The sequence below is a fragment of the Diabrotica virgifera genome, chromosome 7 (genome assembly GCF_917563875.1).
Source record: "Diabrotica virgifera virgifera chromosome 7, PGI_DIABVI_V3a".
Classification (NCBI taxonomy): Eukaryota; Metazoa; Arthropoda; class Insecta; order Coleoptera; family Chrysomelidae; genus Diabrotica; species Diabrotica virgifera.
Window position 1 is genome coordinate 235,819,260 of NC_065449.1, and position 16,110 is coordinate 235,835,369.

The 16,110-nt window shown below is 32.2% G+C and overlaps 1 protein-coding gene across 1 annotated transcript; it reads right to left on the reverse strand.

The window, feature by feature from the left end:
* Positions 1-4,762: 4,762 nt before the first annotated feature.
* Positions 4,763-15,394, reverse strand: LOC114325725 (endocuticle structural glycoprotein ABD-4). The gene is made up of 3 exons (XM_028273855.2): positions 15,231-15,394; positions 9,884-10,053; positions 4,763-5,570 (listed from the first exon to the last, which is right to left on the reverse strand). Exons 1-3 carry the CDS (start codon positions 15,237-15,239, stop codon positions 5,264-5,266), a joined length of 486 nt encoding a protein of 161 aa, XP_028129656.2. The 5' UTR covers positions 15,240-15,394; the 3' UTR covers positions 4,763-5,263.
* Between the last annotated feature and the right edge of the window lie 716 nt (positions 15,395-16,110).

Sequence of the window (16,110 nt, forward strand, 5' to 3'; positions counted from 1 at the left end):
AAAATGGTCACCTATCACAGGATAGAGTCACTATGTAGACTGTAGACAAATTATAATATATGTGATAAACTGAGACAAAGAAAGAATAAAAGAAACAATCACAAAGACCTTTCCATTTGTGAAAGTTTGGTACGAGTATAACTGTACATTTAAACCTACAAATTATTCGTTCACTCAATGTCTGAATAGGAAGGGACCATTTAGTTGATACGTGTCCAAGAAACAAGAAAAACGACCCCATAAGCATATACTTTTGAATTGGAGAGTATTGGTATGCTAATTAAGATTCATGATAACCAGGTACTCAACTCTAAGAAGAACTATGGATACTTCCTTGATGATAAGATTAATGATTGTGGAAAAACTGGAGGTAAAGAGAGGTAGATGACAAAATTATATACTGTAAATAGCAGTAAGAATCCTGCAAAAGCATCAATGTTTATAACTAATATTCATGTGTGAAGATGTATATAATAAAATAAGAAGAGAATCAGGAGAACTTAAAAAAAATATGAATTTACGTCCGTGGTCTACACTATGATACAATTTGCAACTATCCTTAACACAAGTGAAGTACAAGTACAAGTATTTTAAATGTTAAAATAATCACAAACACTACACTTGCTTCAGAAACACTTTCATTCCTAATAATAACACACCTGTATAATAAGAGTCTTCATGATGTAGAGAAATTTCTTTACTAGCATTTTCCTTTGACCATCCATCGGATTTATACATTACCCTCTTAGGAACGTAAGGATTTCACATTAAAAAACTCAATGAACCATATGTCGTTTAGGAATAAGATTTTGGGGGAGATATGGTTTTTTAATGTAGATATTTTTACTTGACTGATTGCATTAAATAATTTAATAATTCAATAACAACAACAATGCCAAAAATAATTTAAGATTCATTAATCATTGTAGAAAAATTCAATGCTTAAAAAAATAAGAAACCAATAAATTTCCTCACATATGTTTGTGGAATTTAGTAGAATTTTGTTAGGTTTCTAAGTAAAAAAACTGTCAATATTGACAGAGTAATTGCTGCTCCTTGTGGTCTGTTACGAGCATTTCCTATGACATTTCTTTTGATTTATTTTAGGTCGGGGGTCGTTTTAATATACAAGTATTAAAAAATAAACAAACTATTTTTTTAAATAAGTAAGGGAAGAAAAGGAAAGACAGTAGGTAATAATTGATTTTATTGTACCTTGTAAGGCCAGTTTAGCTGGTCTAGCTAGGCTCTACTATTTCCGGCCCATTATCAGATCCCTATTAAGGTTATTTAACCAATATTGGAAAAATTACAGAAGGTATAAGAAGCTATGAAGCTGGCGTAGCTAAGGTGGTAGTACGCTTGGCTCACGTGCTGGTAGGCCGGGGTTCAAATAGCCGCCGACAAGAGAACAAATAGACATTTTTAAAATGTCTTTAGGCCCCAGGTCGACTCAGACTGAATAAAATGAGTACCTTGGGTGGAGCAGGGGTAATAATAGGCGGTTTAAGCGTAGCACTGGCCCTGTTACCTTCCATGTATACCATAGGCCCTAGATAAAGCAGACTACTCTACCAAAATCCCAAAGCCGCGTCAGCGGTATAAAATGGGAGACTATTATTATTATTATTATAAGAAGCTATTACTAAAGTTTATTCTAGCTTATTCTAAGTACTAGAAAACTAAAAACAACGGTATAGAAGAAGTATAAACAGATGACTAACAGAAGTATAAACAGAAGCATATTAGAGATAATGTAACGACGCTGGAAGTGTAAGATCAGAGAGGACCAAATAGGGTACATAAATATAGGCAGCAAAATTCGTCAAGAAAATACAGCGGTGAAGGAAATTTGGAAGACTACATTTTACACCCAATCTGAAAACCTAGCTTAGCAACAGCTTTAATCTGTACAAGATAATTAAGGAGATAGCTGGAATCTTTAACAAAAAACAAGTCAATGGTATACATAATGACCAAGATCAACTAATAATGGACCCCTGAGATACAGTTCGTCAATATCTGAAAATTTGTAAATTTTAAAAAATATTATATTATATAATAAAATTTGAAAATACAGCTAATTTGTTCAAGGATCACAGAACAAAAAAGCCTCCACAATTACTATTATTACGGACTATTTAGATGGATCATGTATTTTGAAAGCTGAGGTTGTAAACGTTTCCAAACTATGTATCAAATTTCCAGGACCAGATTAAGTTGCTTAACAAGGAAAATCTAAACACTATTGTGAAGCTGTTTAATGATATCTACGATATGGGCCAGATTCAAACAGATTGACTAGTAAGAACCACCGGCTAATAAGTCTCTGAAACCAGTTTCATAACTTTTCATAAAAATATACATCCAAGAGAGGCACCTGTGATATGCAAATATTAATGCAACATTGTTTAGATCAAAGACAGGATGTTTCTTCGCTGTTTCATCGATTATGGAAAAGCACTTGACAACGTTAAACACGAACAAATCATACAGTTTCTGCAAGAGCTGGGATTGGATACCAAGGCTATAAGAGTTATCGCTAATCTGTATACTTAGCAGACAGCAAGAGTATGCCTTCAACATTTCAACGAAACGGAATACTTTTCAATAAAAAAGGGAGTATGGCAAGGTTGTATAATTTCACAATGTTGTTAACTTATACGACAAAAAGTATTCGCACAAACAGTGGCAGACTTTAGTAAAAACGACATATTTATAAATAACATTAGGTATGGCGATAACACAGCGAGAGTGGCAGATAACATCGAAGACCTTCAGTATCTTTTAAATGATCTGACTCTGTGAAGTGAAGCGTTTGTGTTTGAAAATTAATATCAACAAGACAGACTCAATGAGTATAGGTAAAATATTTACCCAAATACAAAGATATAATATGAAGGTGGGAAACTAATAATATAATTTAAATTTATAGGATTTTATTGATTATTTCCCACCTCTACTTGTATCATCTGTTTTTATTTCACAACGTGTTATGTTTTCCGTCTTTTGCGTTATTTTGTTGGATATTAGCGCACCCATTTCTGTATAATATTATGTTTTATACTTAAAAATTTTTAAGTAAATGTAAAACACTACCCGATCTCCCCTATAGATTTTCATCTCAATTATACTTCAGTAGACTCATTGTCCGCTTTATCCTTTTTGTGATTTGATTAATCAACTTTTAGTTTCACATACACAAATAGAAACTGCTGAGATGTTAAAGAAAATGAAACTCAAAAGTACTCTCTAAAATTGATAAACCACAGATAAATGAATATAAGATTCTTAATTTTAGATATAGATTAAAAACGGCTTCTATCGTTTAGATAGGTGTAAAACAGTAGACTGGTATAAAGTGTAGTTGTTTTCTTAGTCATATATTATGCTAATATTTTAATACTAGTATTATTTTCTTTGTTATAAAAGTGGAGACAGATAGAATCTACATGTAGAGTCTACCCCAGGATCCAAATTAATTTTTGTATTCTTCTTCCTTTATATAAGCAATTTTTTAGTTGTTCATTGACGGGTTATTGTCCCTAAGGAATATTGATCTCTTGTAAGATCTGCCGATGCTTCTTCTACCACCTAGTAATTTGTTCCTTACCATTAACGGCTTTTGTGTCCCAATGCTTTACTGATGTAATTGTTAAATTATTTTATCTCTTTAATTATCTACGCATTTACACCCTTTATTTAATCCAGAGGTACTTTATTTCCATTACTTTTTAAATGCTAACTCTATCCGCTTCCAGTTTACATCCTATGCGTTCTTCACTGATTAATATTGCTCTAAGCCTTGTAAGCCTTACTTGTATGGCGTGAGCCTTTGTGGGATATTTGTGAGGGATCGTACACCAAAGTAAGGACCTGTGTCGAATTGACCGAAAGCCTTCCAATGACGATTGGTTTGTATCAAAGCTCTTGACTGAGTCCTTACCTGATAAATCTTTTGATGGATGTACTGAAAGAGAAGATGAGGAAGAAGATTTCTTGGTTATTGCTCTTTGCTGATGATATCGTGGTAGCAGAGGAGAGCAAACAAATGTTGGAGGAGGAGTTAAGGGGTGAGAGAAAATCTATTGAAGAGGGAGGATAGGGTTAGCAGGTTGAAAACAAAGTATATGAGGTTTGGAGGAAAAAAATGGTTGGGTACATCTAATTGAAGAAAATCTAGGACGAGTAAGAAAATTGATATACCTTGGATCTTACATAATGGACAATGGTAGATCGACTATACTGATCCACTGATCCACTAGGAACCGTATTAGGAAAGACTTGATTAGAGAAAGAGCCAGGGTGACTTCAATCGAAAAAAAGCAAGAACAAAGACTGCGATGGTTTGGTTACGTTAGACATATGTGGGGATGCTCTTGAATGAAGGATAGAGCTCTTAGAAATTGAGGGAAAGAGAAGTAGAGAAAAATCGAGGAGAAGATAGAAATACTGTGTGGCAGAGGACTTAAAAGAAAATGGATTAAATGTAGAAGACCAGGTGGACACAAATGAGTGGCGTAGAAGAAAAAAGACTAGGCACCCCTGAAAAAGGAAAAGCTAAGGAAGAAGTAGAAGATAGCTATTATATTCCTTAGTACACCTAATGTGTCTAATTAAATCGTCGTTTGTAATTCAATAGATTCCAGTATAATTTCCTTTGGGATAGACCTTAAGGTGTTATTTTAAGTAGAGGTATCATGTTTAGTTCTGCTAGATCACGTCTAACAATAAATGAACTTGACAAATAAAAACCAGCAAATACAGTCAATTTTTATTTTGCAATAATAAAGTATAAAAGAATTAAATAATAATCCCATTCAAGACTAGATTCCAAACCATGAATATCAGCAGCTCACATTGCTGCATATTCCAAAACAGAATTTTTGCAGACAAAAACTTTTGTAAAGTACTAAAAAATATTGATATGGCACAATCTCTTAAAAAGGCATATTTTTTTAAATACTCTTTTGAAGGGGCTCGGAATACCGTGGAATACCACGAATTGTTCATTAAAATTTACTTATAAACCTAAGAAATTATAGAAAACTAGATCAAGCTAACAAGGATCAAGTATTTTTTGCATTTTTTTTTGGCTTCCATATCAGTTCAAAAATAAATACAATAGTATCTATTTAATACATGTAAAGAAATGGTAGGTACTGATAATATAAAATTAAGCTAGAGAGTATTTTACAAAAGTTTTTCTGTCTTCGTAGCATTAATGCAGATTTAGTTAAATTATACAAGATAAAAAATATCCTTATTCTTGGGGTGCAGCTGCTCCAGGAGGTGACCCTGCTCCAGCTCCAGCATCCTCAGCCTGTGGATGTGCTGCATTAAAGTCCAAAGACTTTTGAATTGCTTCAGGAATTGGTGGAGGAGTGGGCAAGTGGTCTCCTTGAGGTTGGAAGCCGTTTTCGTTGGCTATGTATGATAAATGAATGGGGGTACCGTCATCGGCTGTATACTCGACCTGGCCTGAGACTTCTGCAATACTTTCGCCTTCACTAGCACCTGGTTTGAAGGATCCCTTTTCTTCTTGTTTAATGCCGTTGGCCGCTTCAAAACTAAAAGAAATAAAAAATTTACATTTTAGCTAGTTAATATTCAAGAAGAAGAAAAAATATAAAAATATGGTGATCAATATGGATACCAACTTAACGTTTTGAAAACTAAATGTACAGTATGTCTGCGTAACTTGGAACCATATGGGAAACTTTTTTAATACCAATTTTACGAAAAAAAGTTATTCTTCATAAAGTGCCCTTCCTAGTCTAAAACCTAAGATAGACCTAAGATGCAATCATCGAATATCAAATTTTATCAATAATATACGAGGTATGTCCAAAAATATGAATTTCACTCAATAGTAAAGTGCCTTTATATTTCACAATATCAAAAATTGTTATTAAGAAAAGTTGTTTGTAATTAAAAATTATGTTGTAATATGCATTACCTCTCTTATAATTAAAAAAAAAATTGAAAATTTTCCTCAAATTACGGATACCCAACATCATTCTTATTTAAGATAACTCCGTTATTAATAATTTTGCGAAAAAAAGCTATTCTTTATAAAAATGTCTAAATAGTCAAAAAACTAAAATGCAATCATAAGATATAAATGTTTTTCAATTTTATACGAGGCATGTCAAAAAATATGAATTTCGCTCAAGAGTAAAATACCTTTATAGTTTACAATATTTCAACTAAAAGGATGCAATTGCATATTGAAACATAGTTTTTAATTCTGAACAATTTCAATATTGTGAAAAATAAAGATACTTGACTCTACAGCGAAATTCATATTTTTTGACATACCTCGTATAAAATTGACAAAATTTAATATCTTAGAATTTTATTTTAGTTGCTAGACTATGCAGAACGTTTTATAACGAATAATTTTTCTTTGTAAAATTAATGATAACTGAGCTATCATTGGGTGTCCGTGATGTGAGGAAAATTTTCAAAAAAAAATTTTTTTCAATTAGAAAAGTGTAAACGCAGATTATATGCTTCCTTTCATGAGCATTTTTCAGTGCGTCACAAATGATAGAAAAAAAGGTATGTCCGTGATAATACACATTTATGGCATTTATTCTAACATGACATTTTAGTTAAATCTGACAGTTGTCACATTATATTTGCAATTTGGCATGAAGACAAATCAATTGTGTTTATTGCATTTTTAAAATGGTATTTTCTTTGATTTGTATAGTCTTATAAATTTTACAGATTATATTCGTAGATATATTATATAATTAGTAAATAATTTTTTTTTCAATTATAGCGCCATCTATTCACAACTAGAATAAATGTTATAAATGTCACCGACGAAATGTAATCACCGATGTGCGTTTTTTTCTGTCACATACAATTTAATGCGTTAGAAAGAAATCGAAAAACTGTGACTCACTGAAAGATCCTCATGAGAAAAAGCATAACATAATTTTTAGTTACAAATAATTTTTCTCAATGACAAGTTTCGATATTGTGAAGTATAAAGGCACTTTACTCTTGAGCGAAATTCATATTTTTTGACATACCTCGTATACTGTTGATAAAATTTTATTTACACACTGATTGCGGCTTAGGTTTTAGACTATGCAGAGCACTTTATAAAGAACAATTTTTTTTCGTAAAATTGACATTAACAATGTTTCCCATATAGTCCAGAAAGCCACTGCGCATCCGCTAGGAAAAATATTCTAATTCGGATTTTTTGCACAACCTTACTCAAAAAGGACTCCTTTTAACAAATTTGCATGTTGCCAGGACCAAAAGTTGGTCAAAAATTTTTTAAACGTTTTTTTTTTTTGTTTTTTTCCTAAAATTATTTTTTTTGCATGGAACAAAATTTTTTTCGGTTTTTTCGATCATTCCAAACCGAAAAGGTCTTTAGTGACTTTTCTCTTAAGTTGATAGTTTTTGACACATAAGCGATTAAAAATTGAAAAATTGCGAAATCGGCCATTTTTAACCTTCAAAAACTATGTGAAAAACTGAAAATTTGAATGTTGCCAAGGTAGGTAGATATTCTTTAAACATCGGTTGATGAAATCCCGAAGAGTTTTATGCGATATAATATTCAAAACTCCTTTGTTTTTAAATTGATAATCAAGCGTGCGCGACACTATTTTCCACCTTTGCATGTGTATGCAGTATGGTGCAAAGGAAAGGAATAAATTCGTTATTTCGTAAACCGGTGACTTTAAGGAAAAATCCCGAAACAAGACGATTTTTATTTCTAAGTTATGATATTATGACATATATGGTATACTAGTGACGTCATCCATCTGGGCGTGATGACGTAATCGATGATTTTTTTAAATGAGAATAGGGGTCGTGTGCCAGCTCATTTGAAAGGTCCTTCAATTCTCTATTCAGTAATATAAACATTTGCATAATTATTTCTACAGGGTGTCCAATAATTTAATTTTTTTTTAATTTGTCATATGATTTAATTTAATAAAAATTTTTTGGACATCGTGTATAAATAATTATGCAAATGTTTATATTACTGAATAGAGAATTGAAGGACCTTTCAAATGAGCTAGCACACGACCCCTATTCTCATTTAAAAAACTCATCGATTACGTCATCACGCCCAGATGGATGACGTTACTAGTATACCATATATGTCATAATATCATCACTTAAAAATAAAAATCGACCTGTTTCGGGATTTTTTCTTAAAGTGGCCGGTTTACGAAATAACGAATTTATTCCTTTCATTTGCACCATACTGCATACACATGCAACGGTGGAAAATAGTGTCGCGCACGCTTGATTAGAAATTAAAAAACAAAGGAGTTTTGATAACTGTATTGCAAGAAACTCTTCGGGATTTCATCAATCAATGTTTCAAGAATATCTACCTACCTTGGCAACATTCAAATTTTCAGTTTTTCACATAGTTTTTGAAGGTTAAAAATGGCCGATTTCGCAATTTTTCAATTTTTAATTGCTTATATGTCAAAAACTATCAACTTTAGAGAAAAGTCACTAAAGACCTTTTCTGTTTGGAATGATCCAAAAAACCGAAAAAAATTTTGTTCCATGCAAAAAAAATAATTTTAGGAAAAAAACAAAAAAAAACATTTAAAAAATTTTTTACCAACTTTTGGTCCTGGCAACAAGCAAATTTGTTAAAAGGGGTCTTTTTTGAGTAAGATTGTGCAAAAAATCCGAATTAGAATATTTTTCCTAGCGGATGCGCAGTGGCTTTCTGGACTAATATGGTTCCAAGTTACGCAGACACACTGTGTAATCAAAATTATACATAATATACATTGTTAGACATTTCCAGTATTATGTACTTCAGTTATATTATAAAGCACTCAGGAAAATATGGTTTGGTGGAACGATGAAATGCAATAGATGGTTAAGAAGAAGATAGGGATTTAAAGAGGCATGGGAATTCTAAAAAAGGAAGGATACACAGGATATAACAAAGAGGGAATTAAATCGCCTCGTAGCTAGTGCTTAGGAAAGATAATCCGCAAAGCTCTAAGAAGAATTGGAAATACCTGGGAGATAAAAATATTATACAACATTGCTAAAACAAGGAACAAGTTTTCAAAAGTCTTGACACACAGGCGCCAGATTATGAGTGCAGATGGAAAAGTGTAAAGATCCGATGTTGAAATAAAGCAAATGGTATGAGTACTTCAGCAAGTTATTAAATTAAGAACACCTATGGAGTGAAAGAGGATGCAGGACCTTAAATGAGGACGTCATACCAGAAATAACGAAATATGTGATTGTCGAGGCATTAAATAGAGTGAAGAATGGAATGAGAGTAGGTCCTGATGGGATATCTGGATGTTTGGAAGGCTCCAGAATAGGAAGGGATAAATATATTGTCGCAATAGTTGAGTATGATGTGTTAGTGACTGAGAGCAAAAAAATGTTGGATGTGAAACTGGAGGGTTGGAGAAGTGCTATTGAAAAGTGATAGTCTCCAGAGAGTTTTAAAACATTTCAATAGTGAGACAAACGCATCGGTTATATTTCGGATATCTTAAAAAACATTGTTAAAGTTAATGAGTAATGCATAAAAGTGAACCAATAGACTAATAAACAGTGTCTCTACTTGAATGCAGCCAACATGGGCATCGTTATGCTAAAAATTCAAGATAAAGGAAAACACATGACTTTCCAGAAAATGGAACCATATCGTACATTATAATCATCATTCAATCTTTCAAAGGAAAACACATAAGTTTTCCCGAAAACGGTACTATATCATGATACATTATCATCATCATTTAACCTTTGCTCGTCCACTGCTAGACATAGATCTGCTCTTAATTTTTCATCAGATAATATCGAATCTTGTAGTAAGTATTCTAGTACAATAGGTGCAATCTAATAGACTTACCTCCACTGATATGATCCATCAGCGTTGACGCCTTCATTCTCGTATTTGATTAAAGCAACGGGTGGTTGAGCGTTAGCTGGTGGACCACTTGCAGCAGGTGCAGCACTTGCAGCAGGTGCGTCAGCAGGACGTCCGTAACAGACTGACAAGATGGCCAAGCAGACGATGAACTACATAAAATAAAACACTCTATTGTATCAAACTGAAAAAAAATCTATTTATAGTCCAAGTAATGAAGCTTGAAATAGGACAAAACCTCGCAATTTTTACAGAATTGATCGATTTGCTTGAAAATTTCAGAATAAGTAGTGGATAGTCCAAGGATCAAAATCTATATGATGCCGAAAGACGCTTTTACCATGGGGGTGGTTGCCACCCCCTGTTGGGGGTGGAAATTTTTTATTATATTTTGACCGCAAAAGTTGGTAAAAACGTTCGTTCTAAGCAAAAAATGTTCGATACATTTTTTTGATAAAATTAATAGTTTTCGATTTATTCGCTCTCGAAAGTGTTAGTATTATATCGAAAAATCAATGTTTTTAATCAGTTTTCTGCTAATAACTCCAAAAGTTTTCATTTTATCAAAACAACCTTACTTAACAAAATTGTACTATTTGAAAAAATAAACAAAACCGTGTTTTTTAATTTTCTTTAAGACCAACAGTAATTAAGATATACTTTATTATATGTTAGCTCTCCTTTGTCAAATGCTAAATATTGTAGTTTCAAAGTCAAAAGACGGGAAAAATATGCTTTTTTCGAGAATAACTTGTTAAAGCTAATTTAAAGAATTTAAAAATATCTATTTCTAGAAATAAAAAAGAAGTCTCTAGCTCAAAAATTAAGCGACTTGTAATGAAAAGAATGTCAGTCCCTATTTTTTTCAGCGCAAAAGTGGTCGGAAGCAACCCCGTAATCACCACCCTATATAAAACTAGTAATTGACCTTATTTGATCTTATTTATTTATGAATTATTAATAGGTTAGAGAAGTTTGACAGACTTAGAATGGTTCGTTTTTAAAAAAGGGAAGTTAACAGCGATTAACGAATTTTTGTAGTTTGGAAAAAATGGCTTTTTCTTCTGACTAGAAAGATTAGCATCAGAGATGTGAAAAAATGGTTAAATATTAAATTGTAGCTAATTTAATTCGCAAGAATCTGGTATCAAAAAATTTTTTCTGTAACAAAAATTAAGTGAGCTATTGACAATTAAAACTTGTAATAGCATGCAAAAACCACCTTTACCAACACTTTCAAAGTCACCTCTTTTTGTGACTAAGAATTTAAATAAGATTTAATATTAATAGCCGTGTAGATAGTGTAAAAACCTACAAAATTCTTTTATAGCAAACTTTCTAAGATACAAAATAAAAAAGTTACGGTTAAAAAATCAATATATTTTTTTGAGACAAAAAAAAAAGAGAAATCCCATTGTAAGCATAATAATGTAAGTTAGCGGTGTTTTTAGTCATTGGCCTTATTCATTCTTCTTTATTTTTGTATTATTAATAGATTCTAGAAGTTTGACTGGCTTAAAATGATCAGTTTTTAGAAAATTGAAGTTAAAAGCGATAAAGAATTTTTGTAGTTTTGTAAAAAATGCTATTTTCTTCAGAATAGAAAGATTAGCATTAAAGATAGGAAAAAATGTTTAAATATGAAATTGTAGGTTAGTTAATTCTTAAGAATTTAGCGTGAAAAATTTTTTTCTACGACAAAAATTGAGTGAATAGTAAATGAGTATATTATAGAAGAACATTGATTTTTTCCATATAAAACTAACACTTTCGATAGCGAATAAATCGAAAGCTATTAGTTTTATCAAAAAATGTATACAACATTTTTTGCTTAGAATGAATGTTTTTATCAATTTTTGCTGTCAAAATATAATAAAAAATTTCCACCCCCGAGATGGGGTAGCAACCACCCCCATAATAAAAGCGCCTTTCGGCATCATATAGATTTTGATCCTTGGACCATCCACTACTTATTCTCAAATTTTCAAGCAAATCGATCCATTCTGTAAAAATTGCGGGGTGGAAAGCTTCGGTTCCTGGACTATTAAGGTTGTTGGTATATTTAACATTAAACATATAAAAAAAAATTCTAGTAAGGGAAAGTCGGTTATGGTATTATTATATTAAATTTTGTGTTGTTATGGGATTAGCCACAGTTGATTGTAATGACAATTATACTTTTACCAAAAAATATTTGACGTTTCTATTTCCACTTCGGAAATCGTTTAGAAAAAAAGATTAAGGTCCAAGGTGTTGAAACACCTCTAGATTATCCCTACTGCTACAAAATAAAGATGAGGTCAGCTATTTGTTTCAAGAAAGTGGTTAGGCTTACCAAAAAAGAAAATTTCTCAACACCAATGGACTTGCTGTAGTTCAAGCTGTGATTTATTTATTCTGAAAGTCTGAATTCTGATTAGAACCTAAAATTCAAGCCAAACTCTTCCTAGTTGCGCAGTGCTTAGAACTAAGTGACTTAAAGGCACTAAATGGTTGGTTAAAAAAATATCGTCGTCGAGACGGTATAACTTTTAAAATATTGTGTGGCGAATACGCTGATTTTTATGAGGAAATCCTGAAATCTTAGAAAGAAATGCGGTTTGCTGTTTTAAAGAATTATACCGCAACCGCAATATGCATTAAAAAGCAAGAAGTGTGCTGGATGAAAAACTTCAAAACAACGAATTAAAATTTTTTTCAGTGCAAATACGGAAAAGGTGAAAAGGAAGAACCAGTTATTATAGGCAAAAGCACTCTTCTCGATATTTTGAGAGGCCACATATTGAGAAGTGGTCTCTTGAACGAGTCTACAAAAAAAAGGATAGATGACAGCAAACATTATGACGACGTGGTACCACTTTGTCACAAAGATAAAAAAGCAGAGAAGAATATTCTTATTTTTTTATGATGCTACATCTCACTCCAAGACTGCATAATGTTAAACCTATTTTTTGTTTCTCCCAATATTTTATATACATTTAAAAATAACCCGCAACTAAACACTTAGGAACCACTAAATCAGAAATGATCAAATATGTAAACACCTAGTAAATAAGTAAAATAACCAGAAAACAATTATTGGAACGGTTTGGTCACGTACAAGGATGGGTCACGAAAGATGGCCAAATATAAACTAAAAGTGTAAATAATCGAAAAAACCGAGTGCCAAAAAAAAGCTGGATAAATGAAATTATAAAGCAGGTAAAGCTAGAGGGATGAGATACACAGAAATGAAAATGATACCGAGGAAAAAACAGAATGGAAAAAGCGAATAGATGTCAGCAAAAGAAAATATCCGACACTCTGATTTCTGAGGATAAAAGGTGTTAACATAAAAAATTGCTACGATAACTGCGGACCTTAGAAACGTATCAGCACGCTCAGAAAAAGCAATCCTGTAGACAATATTGCTTATTATTGAATAAATTTAGTGTAAAATTGTGAGATCCAATCTTCCAAATAAGAAGTATCGAGATCTTTTTATACAAAACTCTAACATACATAAAGAGTACCAAATTTAGAATTTTTCTTCTTATAAAACAAACGCAGATGTCTTTAAAACACTTTTTGGAGAAATCACCAATTTTCACAACATTATATTAATATTATACATATACTCGTAATATTATATTTGTTCAAACTACTAGTTTTATTTAATTTTCTTTCACAGGAGTTGTAAAAACTTAATAAAAACGATAAAAAAGAATGGAAAACAGGGTGGTTTTTCCTATTCTAAAGAAAAGTGACACCACATAATGCAACAACTACACATTGTTAAATGGCTGCTACAAAAATTAAAATCATTAATTAAGAAAAACTCTCAAAATACATCGAAATTAAAATAGGATACTATCAGCAGGGAATTAGAAAGGGGAGCCCAGTCGAACTGGAGTACCACAGGGAGACCCTCTATCAACGTCAATATTTAATGTCGGTATAGAAACAATAAGAGCTACCTAAATATACGATACAGTAATAATCATAACATCGACAATAATTATAACTTTGGCGTAGGCGGAGGACATTGCATTGATTAGCAGAAACCTAAAGTTTAAAGAAAGAGTTTGTGAGGTTGTACAAGGAAGCATCCAAAATGGGTTTGGCAATAAATAATATCAAAACAAAATACCTAATATTCCCAAGAAAAAATACAATTATGTCAACGTAAATAGTGGAGGGGCAACTTAGATGGTTCGGGCACGTGTGTAGAATGTCGAACGAGAGGCTTACAAAACGAGTTTTCGAAGCAAGAGTGCAGGGGAAAAACAAAAGGGGAAGACCAAGAGTTATGTGGGTAGATGAAATCAGGAAAGAAGTCGAGAAGAAGGGATTAACATTGGAAAGTGCAAGAAACCTAACTCAAGATCGGAAAGCATACAATGCCAAACCCAACTCCACCAGCCTTACACCTAAAGGTAGAAAGGCTTAGGACTAAGTAAGTAAGTATGTCAACGTGATAAGGTAAAATATTGGCGGATATGAGTTTGAACGGTTAGAGCAATTTCTTGGGGTTTCAGTTAATGAAACTAATGCTAGAAACATAGTAAACCATGAAAGAATGCTGACAGAAAACAAAACCTACTGCAAATACAAAAAAAAACCTCAAAAATAAGAAGCTTGCTCGGAATATTAAACTGAAAATTTATAGAGCAGCAATTAGACCAATAATCAGATATGGAGCTGAAGTAATGTGCGCAGAAAGATGAAGAAAGATTAAGGATCTTACAGAGACAAATAATTCTATAAATAGCAGGCCCACTAAACTGGAAGTGAAGTGAAGTGAAGGTAATAATGAATTTAGAAAACTGATAAACTGCGAACTAAGAGAACTTCTGTAAGGAGAAGACTTCGTCAGATTTATCAAGGCACAGACCGACTTAGATAGATGAAACATATAGAAAAAGAAATCCAGATGCAGATATCCAGAAAGTCATCAAATGGAGACCAGTATCTGGCAGACCACGAGGAAGACTTAAAACGCGATGGAATAACCAGATGGTTGAGGACTCAAGAAGATGAGAATTAGAAAACGGGTAACCATGAACAAAAACAGAAACGAATGGAGAAATATGTTAGAAAATGTCAAGCCACACCACCAATCTTAAAACCAAAATGTTAATGTGAACTGATTACCCGAGACAAATGAATTGGAAGAGCGCAAATAGAGCAGAAATCACTTTGCTAGGAGTGTAGATGCCATGATGATGAGATTATACACAAAAATATTTTAAATTTTTTCTTCTTACAAAACAAACGCTAAAGTCTTTAAAACACTTTGGAGAAATCACTAATTGTCACATCATATTAATTATATATTTGTTCAACCTACCAGTTTCATTTTAATTTTTTTTTCACAAGAGTTGTAAAAACTGACTGTGCTCTTATCAAATACCGGAAAGAGTATTTATACTCAGCACTTTGTGGACCCACACCCCACTTGATTAAGACAATCAATATGTCTTATTTGCTCTTCTGAAAGTCTTCATTGGAGATGTCCTCAAAAATTTCATAATGTCTATAAATTGCATTTGTCTACCGTAATCAAACTAAACTACAGTCTAACACTTATTATATACAGGGTGATTATAAAAAATGTCCAATCTGTGAGTTGTAGATTCTAGACTTCAAAATATTAAAATTAAACCAAAATCACTCAAATAAAACGTAGCTCTTTACTGGGTTACAGGGTGCTCTATTTAAAAATTTAAATATTATTTGGATCCAGTTCTTCAAAACTATTAGACATATCCTTGTCATACTTAGACAAGGTGTAGGTATTCTATACCTACAAAATAAATATTTCTGGCTACTAATAGACGTACTACAGGGGAAAGTGAAAAGTTGACCCTTCCCAAATTTTACGCCACTGGCTAAATTACTGTTTTAGCGCAATGTTTCGATTCACTAATACTTTCTATGTAAACAATATACTCTTTACTCGTAAATAGTTATCATTTTTCAAGTCAAAAATAATAAACTCATTATTTTTCGAGATATTTCAAGTTAAAAATGAAACGGCACAGTTATTCTGATTAACGTATTAAGTATGTCTGTGTTTTTGAATCATCGGCTTGCCTTTATTACGCAAATATAATTTTTATCACTATTAACAAAAAAACACATTGTGGTTATGTGTATAAAGAACCATTTTGTTATATCTATCGAAAAACACATGTTAACTAAACGCTGGAAGTCCATGTCAAAAAGAA

Bases quoted from the DNA above. Each gene is read 5' to 3' on its own strand.
- LOC114325725 (XM_028273855.2), bottom strand. The intron at 5,571-9,883 runs GTAAGTCTATTA...TATTTCTTTTAG, and splicing joins GATGGATCATATCAGTGGAG to TTTTGAAGCGGCCAACGGCA.